The sequence below is a fragment of the Cnephaeus nilssonii genome (assembly GCF_951640355.1).
Source record: "Cnephaeus nilssonii genome assembly, chromosome: 9".
NCBI classification, from domain to species: Eukaryota; Metazoa; Chordata; class Mammalia; order Chiroptera; family Vespertilionidae; genus Cnephaeus; species Cnephaeus nilssonii.
In genome coordinates, this window is record NC_137080.1 from 76769608 (window position 1) to 76788459 (window position 18852).

The window sequence follows — 18852 nt, forward strand, 5'->3', positions numbered from 1 at the left end:
GGAGGTTCTAGCAGGGGAGCGCAGCTACTCGTATACCCTTGACCGAAGACCGGTCCTCTCCTCTGGGGGGAAGGTCGTCCTCTTCGACCGAGCGCGCAGCTTCGGGAGGGACGCACATGGATCGGTGAGGGAGGAGGGGGACACCCGCCTAGCCAGCCAGATCAGCCGAATCAACCCTGGCGATCAATGGGGTGACAGATGTCGCAGCCAGATCGCCCTCACATCCGAGAGAAGAGGCCGAGCACAGGCTATATAAACCTGACCAGAATTTTCACTTTACAGATAGGACGAGATTTTTACCCTACCCGATCTCTAATAAGAATTGTTCATTAAAGTTCAAATCTAAATAACACTTCCAAGCATATTTAATCTCTCAAAATGCTAAAATTAATGTTAAAACTGGCTTGAATTTGGGCTGTTTTGTATTATCCAGAATGCCTTGCAGATGGGTGTGAGCATGCTAAACATTGCCTTTTCGATTGGTGAAATCTTCCCGGAGCCTCGCCCACCGGTAGCGCCTCCTCCCAGCCCGCTGGTCCCGCCCCGCTGCAGGCTGCTCGCCGTGCGCTTTGTGCGACTCCGGGCGCTGGTAGCGGGTTCCAGGTCTGTGTCCTTCCTGTCGCTCCCACCCGTCTTCTTTCCCCTCCTTTTTGTTTATCCTCCTCTCTGTTCTCTCGGCTCCGAACTCTTATTCCACCCTCCATCCCCCAGCCCCCAACCCTCCTTTTGTCTCCCTCCCCCTCCTTGCCCTTCCCGCCCCGCCTTCGTCTGGGTATATGTGGGCCCCTTGACTGCAGTTGGGGTCGTCCCTGGCTCGGTGTGCGTATTTTTATTAACCAGCTCTGGGGAGTCTGAATCCATTGACGAAAGAGACCAGGCTTGGATCCTCCGCGGGGCGGGGCGGGGTGGCCGCTGTGGCCCAGCCTGGGCTGAGCGGGCACGCGGGGTACCCGAGTCCAGCCTGGGCGGCCGAGTCTGTAGCCTGGGCGCACTCGAGGGGGGCCGGGGCTCACCTCCCAGCGGGGGCGGGGGCGGGGGAGGTGCTGGACCCTGGGCAGCTACCGCAGGCGTGACGATGGACGCACATGTTGCAATACTCGGCCTGTCCACCTTCCAGTTTCGGTGATAATCCAATATGATGATGCGTGTGAAAGTATGACTTCTTTGCAGACGTGCCAGTGGGTGTAGGATTCTCTGCGACCCTCCGCGTCTGGCCTCTGCGGGCTGAATTTGGGGATTCTTAAGGTTTACAAGCTCAAAGTATAAGATGCTTTGAATCTGTGAAATTCAGCGTTAGCACCAATGTCTTTGCAACCAATGGCCCCCGCTTCCCAAGATCCAAACAAGAAACCATAGAAACAGTATGAGAGCCGAGGTGTTTTGTTTTGTTTTAATGTTTTAAAATGGTGGAGGGTTTTCATGAGTGAGGGAAAAGGAAAACGCAGTAAAAAATAAGCCAGTTTCCTGTGCCCCGGTCGTGCATATTCATTGAGCCCCCAGCACTGGGTTGAGGACACGAATGAGGAGATGCTGCGTGTGTTTTGCAGAAAGCCTGAAAGACCGCCATGGCCGAGAAGAAGCCCAAGCTCCACTATCCCAACGGCAGAGGCCGGATGGAAACCATCCGATGGGTTTTGGCTGCCGCTGGAGTCGAGGTACCTTCCATGTTGTTTCTTCACAGATTTGTCTGACACCTTTAAGACTTTTGAGGAAAACATACATGGGGTAGTCCTCTCCCACTAATATTACAGGCATGCTTCATGGAGTCAGAGGATTCCTTCCTTTCCATCTTTCCCCCCCTGTGTAAATGGTATGTAGTGGATGGATTTCTATTTTGCTTTTGACTTTTACTTAATCATTGGCTTCTGATCTACCACCAATAAATATTTATCAGTAAGGAGAAAAGGAATGAACCTGACATTTGCCAATTACTCCCCGATATGTGTTAATTATACGAGGTCCCGGTAAATCTCTTGTCTGCTCAGTGTTTTTGTTCTGTTCTGTTAGCTTCTTGCAGGAATTTTCAGGTAGGAACAAAGGTAGAGAGGACATTGCCACGAATTCTATGTACCTTTCACTCAGCCTCAAGAATCGGTTAACTTTATTTGGTGATTACCAAAGGGAAAAGGGGGTTGGAAGGTGGTACAATAAAGTAAAGGGGGAAATAAGTGGTGATGGAAGGAGACTTGACTTTGGGTGGTGAACACACAATATAATATACAGATGATGTATTATGCAGTTGTACGCCTGAACCTATATAATTTTATCAACCAATGTCACCCCAATAAATTCAATAAAAAAAATTTTTTAAAATCATCAACTTTATGCTAATCTTGTTTTATCTACCTCCTCCCCTCCCTTGTTTTTTGGGAGTATTTTAAAGCAAAATCTAAACATCGTATCACATCATCAGTTTTTATCTCTAAAAGAGGAGGATTTTAAAACATGACCACAATACCATTATTACATCTTACAAAACTAACAATTCTTTATTATTATCTAGTACTCAGCCTGATTGTCTCAAACTGGTCTTTTTTTTATAGTTAGTTTTTTTCCAGTCTGGATCTTAATCAGGCCCACATATTGCATTTGATTATATTTCCTTCGGTATTTAAAAAATCTTTAGCAGTTTCCTCTGCATTGAAAAAAATTAAACTATTTGGGAGAAATTTTAGATTTATAGCAGTTATAAAGATAGTGCTGAGCATTCCCCTATAACCATCCCTCAGGTTCCCTTACTGATAACATCTTACATAACCACTGATGCATGACTAAACTACAGACTACTCAGAATTAACACTGGTGCATGACTATACCACAGACTACTCGAATTTAATTAGTGTTTTCACTAATGTCCTTTTTACTGTTCCAGGATCCAGCATTGTATTGAGTCATATGTTTTCTTAGTCTCCCTCCATCTGTGACAGTTTCTCAGTCTTTATTTCATGACCTTGACAGTTTTGAAAAGAATTGGTCAGGTTTTTTGGAGAATCCTCCAGTTTGGGTATGTCTGACATTTTTCTCATGGTTGGACTGGGGTTCAGGGGAAGAACAGCACCCAGACAAAGTGCCCTTCTCATTGCATCACATTAGGGATTACATGATGTTAACATGATTTCTCACTGGTGCTGTTAGCCTTGGTCACTTGGTGAAGGAGGTTCTGCCAGCTCCCTGGTAAAGTGTCCATTTCCCCTCGTTTCTTTAGAAGCGAGTCATTTTTAGCCCACACTCAAAAGGGTGGGAATTAAGCTCCTCTTCCTGGGATTATTTACATTTAGAATTCTTATGTAAGGGAGTTTGTCTTTTCCCTCCACTTAATTATTTATTCAGTCATTTATTAATATCAGCATGAACTTAAGTATATTTATTTTTTCACTTTGGGTTATAATCCAGTAATATTTTACTTTGTTGCACAAATTGTTCCAGCTTTGGCCATGGGGACTTGTGTCCTTTCTACATAGCCCCACCCCCTTTCATTTTTCCTCCCCCTTCATCAATTTCTTACTTTCTGACAACAAGATGCTCCAGGCTCTTATATTTTCCTAGCCCTGGCCCTAGAACCAGGTATTTCTTCAAGGAGCTCTGGTCCCTTTTATTAGAAAACTAGAGGCCCAGTGCACGAAATTTGTGCATGGGTAGGGTCCCTAGAGGCTGCCAGCTGCCAGCCAGGGCTTCCCTTCCCCTGGCTGCCTGCTGCTGGGGCAGGGCCGGCTGGGGGGAGGGGCCACGGGTGGTTGGCTGGCCGGCCTGCCCAAGCCCCTGGTCGAACTCCCCATCGAGGGGACAATTTGCATATTAGGCTTTTATTGTATAGGATGGTATTAACAGCCAAGATATGGTTGCTAAGTATCTTCATTTGTTTCATGCCATTTATTTGTGGAAGAACTGCCCTGTAAAATCGCCCCCATTCTGCATTTAGCTGACTTACCCTCATTTTAACATCTTCCTCTTATTTTTTGTATTTCCTGCAAATGGCTAGTTGGATCCAGAGCTGTGATCAAATCCAGGCTCCTTTTTTTCTGTCCATATTTATGTATGTTTTTTCCCCCTGCCAGACTCCAACAGAAGGATACTGTGGACATATTTCTGTAGTACGCCATCAGGGAGCATGATGTCTGACTGTCTCCTTTTCAGCCATGCAGAGCTTGATCAGTGTGTTCTGGTGACGTCAGCCTGATACACGCGTTATAAAGTTCCCCCATTACCCTTTCAGATAGTGGTTTTAGCAGCTGTTGATCTTCACCATTGCTGGGGATTACAAAATGGCAATTTTTCTATTTCTTTCATTTCACATGAATTTATTAACCATGGTTGTCTTATAAAGAGAATATATTCCCGCTAGTTAATGATTTAGTTACTTCCAAGTGCAGCTCATATAGGAAAGGCAAGATAAATGCTTGATTCAGTCTCTATCCATTTTCAGAATAATGAACTGTTACCCTGGCAACCTCCAAAGGTGACAAATAAAGGTCCTTGCGTTTGGGGTTTTGGCTTCTTTGTACACCATTATAACTCTCACACTGTGTTTACAGTTTTCTAAGTTAGTTGATATCATTTTTTATATACAATGCTGATTTCTGACTTCTTTTGAGAAACTGGAAGCTTTAATGACACCGGGCCCTCATTTGCACAGGCAGCGTTGCTGAGCATGAGTAAGGACTGCCACTACAGCTGGGCCCTTGAAGCACAGTCCCCCTCAGTCAGTCCCTGTTGTCTCGGGACGAATTTTCTAATTGTGTTAAGAGGGAGAGTGAAAAAATTCTTGGTCCCATCACCTGAACCTGGTCTGTTTATGTCATCTGTCTAACCCTGTATGCTTCTGAATTTACAATTCTGGTTTATGTAATAAGTTCTGAAATGGATGTCTTATTTGTGTATTTAGTATAATCCTTCATCACATCCTCTCTCTTCCCAATCTTCATTGTACCTTGCCTCTCCTGTTCTTCTATGAGTCGGGATTCTTGGTTTCATTGATGGAGACCCAACCCTCAATGAATTCAATAAAACAAGAACATGGGTCACGTGACCTGCCTCTCCTAGACGAATCCAGTGGGCAGGTAGATGGGACGGAATAATTAGCCCAGCGTGACTCTTAGGCTCGCCCCTCTGACCAGGGTGGAAGGAGCTTGATTGGCTTCCCTCACTGGGGCTGACCACATGGCTTACAGGAGCAAGTCCCAAAAGGTGATATTTGGGAGAGCTCCCCCCAGGTCTTTGCCAAAGGACATTTTAGCTACGTTTGTGCTCGTACAGATCGAAACAATCAGGAGCCAGTGGATGAGTTTGTGAGTCCTAGTGTCACAGTATCCGGCTGAGTCAGCTGGGTACGACACACACACATCTGAGTAAACAGGTAGCAACCTGCTGAAAGGCAGCAGGCCCTAACTCAGGAGTCAGCATCCTCCATCTCGGTCACTGGTTCAAGTCCTTGGACAGTGCTCTGTGCTGGGCATTGCTTCTCCACTGCCCGGGGCTCCACTTGCCTGAAGACCCCCACCCCCAGCCCAGATTCCAGCCAGGTCCCCTTGTTAAGAGGGGGAATCAATGCAGATGAAAGAGAAGACTTAAGGGCTACGAGCTCCTAATGCAGGACGTCTGGTAATTCACTTCAAGAACTGAGCGGGTGTTGAAAAAGCGAGTGCTGCGGTGTGGGAAGGGCAGTTCTCCGAAGTTAGGGAGCAGAGACAACTGATTGTAGATGGAAACCCGGCCACCGGCAGCAATTGGACGAGAGTTGACAGGTCCCTCTAAGCTCGACCTGATTTTTTCCTTCCCTCTTTGTTCCACCCTCTCATCTCCCCTCGGATGCCATTTCCTTCTTACTGACCGGTAGTTTTACAAAGCTTGATGTGAGCGAGTTCCTCTAGTGAGAGCGCCGTGTCCCAGAAATCCCAAACCAGGACCAGAATCACTGGGAAGGACTTGTCTTTAACATGCACGATTCTGGATCCATTTCTCCCTCAGGAAGGACGTTGGTGTTGGGGAGATAGACTCCCATGCCTTCCAGTGCTTGGCCAAAACCTCAGATGCAGCCTTCTAGCCAAGCGTCTGCGATTTCATGTTGTTGGAGCTATCGTTGTATCCCTAGGGCTTGCAGCTTCCGATTAGTTTGGTGTGGCCGAACCAAGGAAGAAGGCAGGTGCAGATTTCTACAGAAGCTATGATTCCATGAAAGATTTAGAGGAGACGAGGAAGGCTGGTTTCTTTCAGAGCAAAGTGATCTTGCAATGTGAGGAATTTCTTTGGGTTGAATTCCATGGAAGTTTGTCACTGACCTGTGTTCCTGAACTACGAAACATAAATATTTGAGCTAAGGAAGAGTTTCTTCAGATAAATAAGCAATGAAATACTGTGTGTGTGTGTGGGGGGGGGAAATAAAATTAAAATGTACAGTTCTGGTGTCTCTAAGCTACTGAAGTTGGGCCGGGGGTCGGACGCCCCCTCCCCTATTTCCCATGTGTTTTAAGTGGTCATGGTCATAAATTCTGAGAGCAGTCATGTGGAGGGAGCACCCCCACCACCATATCTGACCAGCCGGGCGTTTGGACAAATGCCAGAACATTGCCTGCCTGAGCACTGGATAGAGTGTCTGTCTGCAGGGGCACTGAGGCCCCGCTCCTCACACCACGAAGACCCTGGCGAATAGCAGAAGCCCCTCTACACCCCGTATCCCAGTTCTCCCCCAAGGTCAGCTGGTTGAGACAGAGGAGGGGGCACTGCCGATTCTGTGCGGGTCAGCTCCGCCCGCCCTTGGCTGAGTCGGGAGCAGCACAGGGACAGACATCGTGGGACACAGTGGGAGGAGGCCTCTTCCTGACATGAAGTTGTGTTAGAACATTTCATAATGTCAAGAGAAGAAGAACTTTTTTTCACTCTATTTCTGCCCCCCCCCCCCAAAAAAAAACAACTTTAATTTGCAAGCGTTCAAACCTACAGAAAAATTGTAAGAGTACAATGGACACCTTTCAACTAAACTTAATTGTTAGCAATTTACCACATTTGCTTTCTCCCTTCCTCCCTCTCTGCTTCTATTTCCTTCAGTCCTCTGAAAGTAAGTTGCAGACATCAGCACATATCTTCTTCCTGAGAATAAACTGTTCTGATAACCACAATATCATTGTCACAACTAAGAAAAGTAATGTTAACTTTACAATGTCTAATATTCAATCCCTGTTGTCCCCCAAATGACTATATATCCTATCTAATCAAAGAGCAATATGCAAATTGACCATCACTCCAAGACACAAAGATGGCTGCCCCCATGTGGTGAAAGATGGCTGCCCCCATGTGGACACAAAATGGCCATCACAAGATGGCCTGCAGGGGAGGGCAGTTGTGGGAAGTTAGGGGTGATCAGGCCAGCAGGGAGGACAGTTAGGGGTAACCAGGCTGGCAGAGGAGGAAAGTTGGTGGAGACCAGGTCTGCAGGGGAGGGCAGTTGTGGGCGATCAGGCCAGCAGAGGAGGGCAATTGGGGATGACCAGGCCTGCAGGGGAGGGCAGTTAGGGGTGACCAGGCCAGCAGGGGAGGTCAGTTAGGGGTGACCGGGTCAGCAGGGGAGGGCAGTTGGGGGGGGCAGGCCAGCAGGAGAGGGCAGTTGGGGGCGACCAGGCCTGCAGGGGAGGACAGTTAGGGATGACCAGACTGGCAGGGGAGGGCAGTTAGGGGCAATCGGGCTGGCCAGGGAGCAGTTAGGCGTCGATCAAGTTGGCAGGGGAGTGGTTAGGGGTGATCAGGCTGGCAGGCAGAAGCGGTTAGGGGCAATCAGGCAGAGGCAGGTGGGCGGTTGGGAGCCAGCAGTCCTGGATTGTGAGAGGGATTGTGTGAGGGATGTCCGACTGCCCATTTAGGCCCGATCCCGATGGGCAGTCAGACATCCCTCAAGGGGTCCCAGATTGGAGAGGTTGCAGGCTGGGCTGAGGAACACGCCCCCGTGCACGAATTTTGTGCACCGGGCCTCTAGTCTCTTATATTTGTGTAACAGTTATAGCTGTCCCCTGTACCTCCCCATCCAGGATCAAGTCAAGATTCAGGCTTTGGGTTGTTGAGTCTGTTTTCATCTAGAACAGTATCTGCTTCCTTCCCACCCCCATGTTCTTGACTCTTTGAAAGAATCCAGGCCATTTATATTGCAAAATTCCCGCATTCTGGATATGCTTGGTTTCCACCTCCAGGTTCAGTGTTTTGGGCAATGTTTTCACAGTGCTATTGTAATTGTCTCATAGCAGAAGCACAGGACAGCTCGGAGTGTCCCCCAGTGGGCAGCTGAGTCTGACCACGTGGTTGGATAGCTGGTGAGACCTCCGGATCTCTCCATTGCAAAGAAACGTTGTTCCTTTGCCATAATGAAGTAACTCATGGGGAATATTTTGAGGTTGTGTGAATAGTCTGTGCCCATGGCCCAATAATTTCATTGTAGGTAGCAAATTAGCTCTTTCCTAATTTTATGAATTAGCCATAATTATACATTAACTAGCATAACTAGCATTAATTCTGCTATATTAAAAAAAAACTTTCTTCTCCCCCTGCCCGCTTTTTAGTATCATCATTCTGGACGGGGGGTGGGGTTTGGTTGGTGTGTGTTATAATCCATAACTGACATCACTCTTTTTGATGCTTGAGTTGTCCCAGATTTGACCCGCAGGTAGGGTCCTGAGTGCCTTTGCCTTTTCCACAGCTCTTCGTCTGTGATCGTCCCTGTTTCCTGACGTGACAGAATCCACCTTTTCTCCCAGGAGCCCTGGTCTCTTTAGCGGGCAGTGATCTTTAGAAACCAAGGTGTGGGTACAACGTGTGCTCTTTCCCTGGGACTTCGCAGCAGTTTAACTTGGAATGTGTAGTCCTGGACCTGTAATGACATGTACCTTTTCTTTTTTACAATTTAGTTCGAGGAAGAATTTTTGGAAACGAAAGAACAGCTGCAGAAGCTGCAGGACGGTGAGTGTGGTGAGGAGACGACTCGGTAATGCTGGTTTTTTAAAAAGAGCTGACATGTATGTGGAAGGGCGAAGACCCTGTGACACTAAACATTCAGGACAGTGTTCTAAACCAGACCAGCGTCAGGGAATAATCGCAGAAACTTGGAGGAAATCGCTTCTGATCCAGGGTTCTGAAAGAGCTGAAGGAGAGAGTAGTTCTTCGTTCCATCCACATAAGCCCTTCTCCATCCCTCTCTCCTCCCCTGCCCTCCTCCAAGCTCCTTTACCCCTTCCTCCATCTTCGTCATCCCTTCCCTCCTCCTCTTCCTTGCCCCTCCTCCTTCTCCTCCTCCAAATTCTCTGAGGTATGGGGCCTGCCTAAGGTGTGCAGGTAAAAGTCCCCGTTTATGCTGGGCCGTGTTTCCGAAGTGAATACCAAACAAGTGGAATCAATAAAAGGCCCGCATTCACTCCCGGTCAGCCCTACCCCCTCCACACCCAGGCCCCATAGAAATACCCAGCCTCCCTCCCAACCTCAGGACGCCCTTGAGTGGGACCAGCTGTACAGTCTGCAAGGCCACCTGTCAGTTGACACTGCCTGACAGCCCGAGGCACGTGCTGAGTGCTCATTGCCTCTCCGCCCCCACAGGCCCCCAGCCTTGGAGCCCCTGTACTTGCATCTCTCCCTGGGGTTTGAGAGTGTTGGATGCACGTTTGTTGAAGGAAGTACTGGGTTACGTTTTGACCAGAGACAGCTAACTTGGTAGTCCGTGGTCTATGGCTGTGAAAGGGACAAGCCCACGGGCGGACCTGCGTGGCAGTGGGTGATTCAGGCGTCGTGGTCAGGAGAGTGCAGTCAGGAGAACATCCTACAGGGATGGGAACATTCTCTTCTGCACTGGTCAGGGCAGGAGCCACTGGCCTCTGTGCCTACTGAGCACTAGATATGTGTCTAGTGTAACTAAGGAGCCGAATTTTCACATTTTCATTAATTTCAACGTAGGCTTCACTAGACACGTGCCGCTACTAGCTACTGTTATCGGCCAGCACAGCTCTGAAGAAATGTCTTCACTCCATTTCCACCCCCTTTCACTGTGGGGAGGTGTTTTTCCAGGGGTGAAAATGAAAGGGGCAAGTTTCAAACAAAACGAGTTTTCAGGCTTCTTTTAAAAAAATATATATTTTTATTGATTTCAGAAAGGAAGGGAGAGGGAAAGAGAGATAGAAACATCAATGATGAGAGAGAATCATCCATCTGCTGCCTCCTGCACACCCCACACTGGGGATCGAGGCCGCAACCCGGGCATATGCCCTGACTGGGAATCGAACTGTGACTTCCTGGTTCATAGGTTGACGCTCAACCACTGAGCCACGCCGGCTCGGCCAGGCTTCTTTTATGGCGAAATCTGCTCCCCCGAATGAAGTTGGGGTTACCTATCTGTCATCAGGGGGTTTTATACCATTTCCTAAGGCTCTGTGGCCCCACTGTCCTTTTTCGTTCCCCAAAGCACTTTCTTAGGGGCCAGGGGAAAGGGACGAGATCACCTCTAACTCTGGGCTCCCTTCTCAGGTAACCACCTGCTGTTCCAGCAAGTGCCAATGGTTGAGATTGACGGCATGAAGTTGGTGCAGACCCGGAGCATTCTCCACTACATCGCGGACAAGCACAATCTCTTCGGCAGGGACCTCAAGGAGAGAACCCTGTAATGTGGCCCCTCTTGAGTGTTGTCACGTGTCCGCTTCCTGATGCCTTGCAGCACCCTGTCTGCTTTATGTCTGGGGTCACTAGTGTGGACAGGGAATGGACTCCTGGAATGGTCATGAAGGCCAGTTGGGAAATCAGTACAGAGAATCTGAGTAAAATGATAGAAAGGAATTGAATTCAGGTAGTGGAGCCGATATCGGGAGTGTGGTGGTTGCAGGTTTCAACATCTTTAAACGCTTTGCTAATACTTTTTACCTTTCTTGCAAATCTGTTACCATTGATTATTAGGAATAGGAAGCTGCTGTGACATCTGAGGCCTGGGATACTGTGCCTTGAATTATAATTTGAATTCAGAGCCTGGTCCTTGTACCTCCTGAATGCATGGCCCCAGGCAGTGTGTTAAGCTGAAATCCTGATGAGTGTCCTGTGCAGTGGGGGTAGTGATAGCACATTCCTCATAATGTCATAGGATTCCGTGAACTCACAGATGCAGAGTGTTTAGCACCATGCCTGATGCATACCAAGCATTCCAGAAATGGTATCCACTCTTTTTTTTTTTTTTTTTTTTTATAAATGTGGCGTTCCATGCACACTGCGCATGTGTGTGGAGTGAGAGTGAAGGACTAGGGGCTGGGGAGAGAGGGCCGTCATGGCTATTGCGCTGTCTGATTTGTACAGATCTTCCTGAAGGAATTTTCCAAATTATAACTAGAATTGTTTGCATCTTTCCTCATAAGAGACAGGTGTAGATAAATGTTCTTGGTACTTCAGATGCCAGAGCCTTATGGGAAAAAGCACTCTGAATTCTTAGTTGTGGAAGCCGGTGAGTTCTAAGAAGGGGAAACTGAGAAACCTGCCTTTTCGTTTTAAGGATTGACATGTATGTGGAGGGGACGCTGGATCTTCTGGAGCTGATTATCATGCACCCTTTCCTGAAACCAGATGATCAACAGAAGGAAGTGGTTAGCATGGCCCAGAAGGCTATTCTCCGGTACTTCCCTGTGTTTGAAAAGGTAGGTGGTGGAGAAGCCTATGAAAAGAGCATAACCAGACCACCAGGGAGCTGCCACCAATGCCCCTTCCAGCTCAGGAGAGTGTGAGGCTGAGCCCCGCTGGACTAAGCCGGCTGGACCCCTGAGAGCTGACAGTAGCCCTGAGCACAAAGCCAGGGTGGCGTGGAGCTCTCAGACCCACTGGGACTACATTATTCAGACGTCTGGGAAAATCTGGGCTCACCACGCGGTGCGTCATTGTTCCTTACGTTCACCCCGTGCCCGCCCTGTGTAAGGTACAGACAAGCAGACACTCCCTAATCCGTTCGCTCTTTCATCCCATAGACGTTTGCTGAGCAGCGTTGTATCAGACATCCTACTTAACAGTTTGATGTGAAGAGAAGAACCACTGCTCTTTATTTCCCTTTGCTCTTTTTTTCTGTTTTGTGATTTACCTTGTCTTACTGCTTTTCTGAACTTCAAACTCCTTTTTCTCAGCTGAGAGGAATCGTGTTTGAATGTTTCAAGTAAAAAACACACACACAAGAAGACAACGTAGAAATATGGAATTGGCAAACGTCCTCTGGCCATCTTCATGGAATTAGATCTGAGAAGGGGAGGTATTTCCTGGGTGTTTCTGTCACTTGCTTCCATGCTCTCTTGCCCACAGGCACTCCGTGAATGTAAAATATGCTAATGCAGAAATGTGGGGTGACCTGGGAGGAGCAGGTGCCTTGGGGAAAGGCTGTTGCTGGTTCTTATGTCCCTGTGGCCCAGATAGTGTCACGGCTCCTCCCAACACCTGGGCTAAAAATGGTTACCCCTCTTTTATACATAATGAAGCAGAATCACTGAGAGATGGAGTGATGTGCCCGAGGAGGAGAGCTGGGAATGAAACTCAGCCCTCATTCATTGTGCCCCCCGACTCTGGCTGCAACTGGCTGTTTGATTTGGAATCATGTGCAGGGTCCCTGTCAGTCATACACACCACACACACATCCTCACACTCGTGAGCATCTGAGAGTTCTCTGCCAACGGGATCTTCCCTCTCCTACCGCGGTTCCTATGACTCTGCACCCCTATGGTTCTCTCAGAATGGGAGCAAGATGAACTCTCATGCTTTTCATTTTTTTCTGGCTTAGAAGCTTTGCCAGGAAGCCTGCTTTTTTATAGTGACGTCCAGTTGATCACGACGAGTGCTGATGTTTGTAAAAACCACTGGCAAACAAGATCAGACTCCTTGGCGAGGATCTATAGCTTATTTTCTTACAGCGCTCTCCACCTCCCCCAGCCTCCTGAATTCATGAGGGCTGCATCATTTTCTGTAGATGTATTTATGGAATCGATGTATTCTTTGAAAGCACAAATCCAGAATTAATATGTCCTTTCCCTTTACAGTGTTTCATTCAGATATAAAGCAGATATTTCACGGTGCTGTCATTTCTATACCTTTTGTCCACGCACATTCTGATATAGGGAGCTTCCTCTTAATTGATGTTATTAATAAAGAGGGGAAAGGATAAGGCCGGAGTGTCACCCCTTCTCAGATACGGCACTGCTTCAAAAGCTTCATCAGCCTCTCTGTGTGGAGTACTGTGACCAATGCAGAACACTTACTCGTGCAGGTTCTGAGGGAGCATGGACAAAGGTTTCTCGTGGGCAATCAGCTGAGCCTTGCAGACGTGGTTCTACTCCAGACCATTTTGGCTCTAGAGGAGAAAATCCCCAATATCCTGGCTTCATTTCCTCACCTCCAGGTAAACAAAAGCACATTTTAGAAGATTGGCCCAGAACTTTTAGGCCTGCCTTCGGTGTCTGTGGATTGGTTGGCTGTGTGTGTGTGTGTGTATAACTTTTTTAGAGTCTAGTTGGTAAAATGAAATGAAGGTACAGGTTTGAAATTGTTTTTCCACTCCCCAGATCTGTAAGATGAAAGATCACTTATCTTCGTTTTGTTCCATAATTACACTCTTGGGACAATTCCTGGAGTTAGCCAATAGGGACTTGCATAGAAGTCATTGCACGGGCAGGGTGCTCCTCAGCTGTTACTGCTCAACGTACTGACGGGGAGGGCATGAGCATCAGCATCAAAGACAGTGTCCTCACCAGGGCCTGGCTCCCTGTCTCAGAAGTCATGTGTCAAACTGGAAATGTCCAAGCCTGCGTTCTGAGAGTGAACGAGAGGCACCCTGAACAGCATCCCAGAGTTCCCACCATTCCCCTTCCCAGAATTTCCAAGGAAAGACCTGTGTGTGGCTTAGCTTATTGCTCACTGTTGTTCTGGCAGGATTGATGATAGAATTTTGAAGCAGAAAGGGGCTTTAAAAAACGAACCTTTTCCAAAGCCTTCACTATACATGTGAAGAAATAGAGACCCAGAGTAAAGAAATCAGCAGCCAAGATGGCCCAGCTAGTGGGTCCCTGAGTTTTGCCTGGAACCTTAGCCTATATCTGCAAGTCCGATGGGCTTTCGTCTATCCTGGGGGTGGGCAAACTACAGCCCGCCCCAGCCCAGGCCAAATCAGGCCTGCCACCTGATTTCGTACAGCTCTTGAGCTAACAATGACGTTTGCATTTTTACATGGTTGGAAAAAGTGCCAAAAGAGTAATAATATTTCATGACACATGAAATTATATGAAGTTCAAATTTCAGTGTCCATAGATAAGTTTTATTGGCACAAAGCCACACCCATTCATTTATGCATTGCCTACGCTGCTTCTGTGCGACCATGGCAGAGTTGAGTAGTTCTGTGAGAGATAATGTATATGGCCTTTATAGCCTAAAATATTTACTAATTGGTCCTTTATGGAAAGATTGTCAACCCTGAAATAGACCACATTGACATATCTTTGACCAAGTTGTCAAAGGCCAGGAAAGACACACACTTCATCTCCAAAGAGTAACACACATACTTTAAAAAAAATCATAATTTTTCCACCCAGCAGGTGTGGCTCAGTGGTTGAGCGTTGACCTATGAACCAGGCAGTCATGGTTCAATTCCCGGTCAGGACACTTGCCTAGGATGCAGGCTTGATCCCCAGTAGGGGGTGTGCAGGAGGCAGCTGATCAATGATTCTCTGTCATCATTGATGTTTCTATCTCTCTCCCTCCCTCTCCCTTCCTCTCTGAAATAAATAAAAACATATTTTAAAAAATAATAATAACTCCAAATCCAGTAGGTATCATTCTGATATACACTAACCAGGACAACAACCACCAGTTTAATGAGAATAAAAATATTCAACAAGGCAAATAGCCATTCTATAGTTTAACCACATGTTCATTTCTTCTTGAAGGCACAGAGATGAACATGGTTTAACTTGACTTGAATACCAATAGGTCCTTGAAGTAGCCTAGGGACCTACTAGTGTTTTCCATCCATAATGCTAGTGACGTGTGTTTAAACACCAGGCACTTTTGTGTAAATACAGTTTTAATCTCTGATCAGATCAAGCATCAATATTAAAGGACTTCAGGATCTAACACCAGATCTAAGTTTAATTAAAGGGTCATTCCTACATTAACTAAAGAGTTTAAAAAAGTCAAGAGTCACTACAGTTTTATTATCCTACCTAATAAAATGGTAATATGTAAATTACCATCACTCCGCTATGCCCACGATTGGGCCAGAGGGAGGCGCAGGGGGCGGGACTCGGGGTGGCCGGGGTAGTCGATTGGGCCGGCAGGACGCTGAGCTCGTGTTGCCAGTGGCGGCGCGAGTTCAGCGTCTGCGCCATGGCTGTGCTGCGGACAGAAGGGGCGTCTGGGGCAGCGAGCTCACTTTCCGCCACAGACCATCAAAAGCGGGGGAGCTGGGTGCCTGTCCGCTCCGGCACCAGGCCTTTCGGAAGCCTCCGCCGTGCCAGAGGCTTCTGAAAGGCCTGGTGCACCAGCGGACAGGCACTCAGTTCCACCGCGATTGAAAGCGAAAGCGTGTAGGGGACCCTACACGTGCACGATTCAATCATGCACTGGACCTCTAGTACATAATAAGTATAAGCCCCACGTGAATCTTTAAATGATAAATCCTAGGAAACAAGCTTTTCAATATTGGTATAATATTCAAAATTAAGTAGTACAAATATTTCAAATAAGTAATAAAAAGAAGATTGTCATATTTCCATAGCATTGACATGATTAGAATAGTTTTTGTTACTATTAGTAACATATGTATGTTATGTGTGTGTGCATACTTAATGAAGGTGGTGCTTTGTTTATAATCAACATTTAATAAATACTAGCTTTTTAAGTAAATGACCTCTTTACTTTGAAAGATTTTATTAGAATAATTATATATAATGGATATACACTTCTTCATATAATTCAAAATTTTTACTGGATCAAATAGACTTTTTAAACAAAAATGTTTTTATTAATTTCAGAGAGAGGAAGGGAGAGGGAGAGAGATAGAAACATCAGTGATGAGAGAGAATCATCAGTAGGCTGCCTCCTGCACTCCCCCTACTAGGGATCGAGCCCACAACCCTGGCATGTGCCCCAAGGGGGAATTGAACAGTGACCTCCTGGTTCATAGGTCGAAGCTCAACCACTGAGCCACACAGGCCAGGCTCAAATAGACTTTTTTTCTCAGTTACTGAGACTTGGTAAGATATAACTCTATGAATGTAAAATATGATTTATTTCTTCATTCCAATTTACATAAATATCTGGTATCTGAGCCCTAGGCTACAAAAAATACAACTGGCCATCTCTCGCACGTGGGCCCGAGAGGGGATTCATTTGCTATTAGAAGTGAAAAAGTCCAAGAAAGCTGAATCTTAAAATCTAAATTGTACTATCTGATGACTTTTTGAAACACTTTTATTTAAATGACTCATGCGTTTTCTCTGGGCAGATCAATTTTTTAAGGTACCGTACTTCCCAAGTCTTGTTTTCTTTTCCCTTTCTCTTTTTCTGTTTAAGCCAGTATCATAATCCTATTCTAAGTATCTTTTTAATATTGCTATCTCTGAAAAAAATTCACATTTTGGTGTGAACCGTGAGATTTGCATAAAGCCTGGTCCAAATACCAGCAGAGAGTATAAATAATCGTACCCGGAGATCAGACCCTAAACAGATGCTGGGTTACAGTTCTGGTTGGATCCCTGTAGTAAATCCTTTCTGAACAAACTTTGATAGATGGCCATTTTGAACAACCATATTTTCATAGTGACTCATACCTTTGTGGTCAGCCTTGAACTTCTGTGTTTTCCATTTTCAGGAGTACTCAGTGAAAGTAAGTAATGTCCCCACAATTAGGAAATTCCTTGAACCTGGCAGCAAGAAGAAGCCACCTCCCGACGAGATCTACGTGAGAACCGTCTACAACGTCTTTATGCCGTAAATCAACACCGATGTTTGTGAGTGAGAACTCCCCCTAGAGATGGCTGTGTCCACACTAGTATCTTAGTTGATGGCAGGCTGCCTGATCCCCGCTCTGTCGTGGTGCTCTGTATAATTGTTCCTAAGTTGGGTCTTTCATGTCAAGGAGATCTCTTGTAGGAACACTGACATGTTTATGTCCAGTGGATAATTGTTATGGGTCCTTTTTCTGAAAACCTTTGTGGAGAGGCTGACACGTATGTTAGATCTGATCTGAACTCATTTCCTGATAACAGGGTTGGGCAAGACCTCAAGTTCTCCCCGGAGCTTCTTTTCCCTCTCCTTACCCCATTCTAAAACCTGCCTGGTCTCTTCCCAATTTTTAGTGTTTAATAACAACAGACTATCTAGTGAGTATCTCTCTCTGAGCTATTATAAATCCATAGTTCGTGATGAGTGCAGTCGATATTAGCCAAAATAAAGAATTTACAAATCATTGTCCTGTTGCTAGAATTTTTAAATTAAATTATTTGGAATCTACAATTACATGGTTCAAAAAGGTATAGAAGGCCATACAGTTGGAAGTATTCTTTTCAGCCTTGCCCCCAGCTACCTGGTTCTCCCCACAGGCAAACATAGTTATCATTTATATATCTTTTCAGTTATTTTTTATATATGTGTTAGAAAATATAAATATATGTCACATTTGTCTTATTACTCAAATGTTCATTTGTAGGCTTGAATTTTTTTCATCTCAGACCAAAAGGATGGTTTATTCATGCTGCTTTAAACATGTGCTGATTTTATGTTAATTGAGCACCTATTATGTGCCAAGCAGGGTTCCAGGGGGCAGAACCCTAGAACAGAGCCCCCGCTCTAGGGAAATGTACCACACAGTGGGGGAGATCGATGTGTAAACAGCAGAAGTACTTTTGGAAAAGGAAGAAATGCTGGTTTTGGACTATCTAATACTCAGAAATTTAAAAACTAAGGAAAAGCACGTTTTCCATGAGGGGCTATACCGGGGACATATTCATCCCTTACTGCAGGAAGGGTTTTTGCTCGGATTAAAAAAAAAAATAGCCATGAGGTGATCATTAATGCCTATCACACTCATAGCAAGGGCGGGCCCTGGTGTTTTATTGAAGGAAAATCAAATGTAGACATCCAGGTAGTTGTTTGTGTTCGCGCTTTCACAGTGTGAGCACTCTGTTGTCACGCTAATATTTAGAATTTCTGGATGAGCAAGGGCTTGGTGACACGTGTAGCACTGGACCAGGCCCCAGGAGCCGTGGTGGCCAGTCTACTGCTCCCGAAGGAGACACCCAGGCTCCGGCCAGGATCCCGAGAGCAAGAGCCAAGGAAAAGAAGAAAGCGAGGGAGTGTGTAGGGAAAAGACTCACCCTTCCCAAAGGCCCGACCAAAAACAGGTCTGACCTCTGCCTCTGGGAGGTGACCTCTAAGTCCTTGGAATGTCATGCCTGATAGGAGTGTCTTTGTTTGCCTGGCGGCCTTAAGCCAGCCAGAGAGTAACGAACAGTGCGATTTGAGCCACAGTAATAATGCCATGTAGGGTGGGGGCTTTGGGTCTTGTGGTGTCAGCTCAACTAGGGAGGAGCTGGAGTCGGATCAACCACGTGGGCAGTCAATTTTGCCCATGTGATGGAGCCCCAATAAAAATTCGGGACTCAAAGCTTGGGTGGGCTTCCCGGTTGACAGTACTCCATGTCCCACATGGTTGCCAGGAGGAGTTCATGCGCCCACGGCTCCACAGAGAGGACATCTGGAAGCTCAAGTTTGGACCCTCCTGGACCCTGCCCCATGCGTCTCTTCCCTTGGCTGGTTTCCGTCTGTATCCTCTCCCTGTAATAAATCGTAGCCGTGAGTATAACAGCTTTCCGTGAGTTCTGTGAG

The 18852-nt window shown here is 46.5% G+C and overlaps 1 protein-coding gene across 1 annotated transcript; it reads left to right on the forward strand.

Annotated features, from left to right (window-relative positions):
• Positions 1 to 500: 500 nt before the first annotated feature.
• On the forward strand, positions 501 to 18831 carry LOC307105647 (glutathione S-transferase A4). The gene is made up of 8 exons (XM_079781520.1): positions 501 to 603; positions 1548 to 1655; positions 8886 to 8937; positions 10489 to 10621; positions 11495 to 11636; positions 13241 to 13372; positions 16838 to 16976; positions 18684 to 18831. The coding sequence occupies exons 2-7, from the start codon at positions 1566 to 1568 to the stop codon at positions 16958 to 16960; spliced, it is 672 nt and encodes a 223-aa protein (XP_079637646.1). The 5' UTR covers positions 501 to 603; positions 1548 to 1565; the 3' UTR covers positions 16961 to 16976; positions 18684 to 18831.
• The last annotated feature ends 21 nt before the right edge of the window (positions 18832 to 18852 follow it).

Coding starts and splice junctions, on each gene's coding strand:
- LOC307105647 (XM_079781520.1), top strand. CDS start 1,566: ATGGCCGAGAAGAAGCCCAAGCTCCACTATCCCAACGGCAGAGGCCGG. Junction 8,938..10,488: donor GCTGCAGAAGCTGCAGGACG/GTGAGTGTGGTG, acceptor CTCCCTTCTCAG/GTAACCACCTGCTGTTCCAG. Junction 11,637..13,240: donor ACTTCCCTGTGTTTGAAAAG/GTAGGTGGTGGA, acceptor TTACTCGTGCAG/GTTCTGAGGGAGCATGGACA.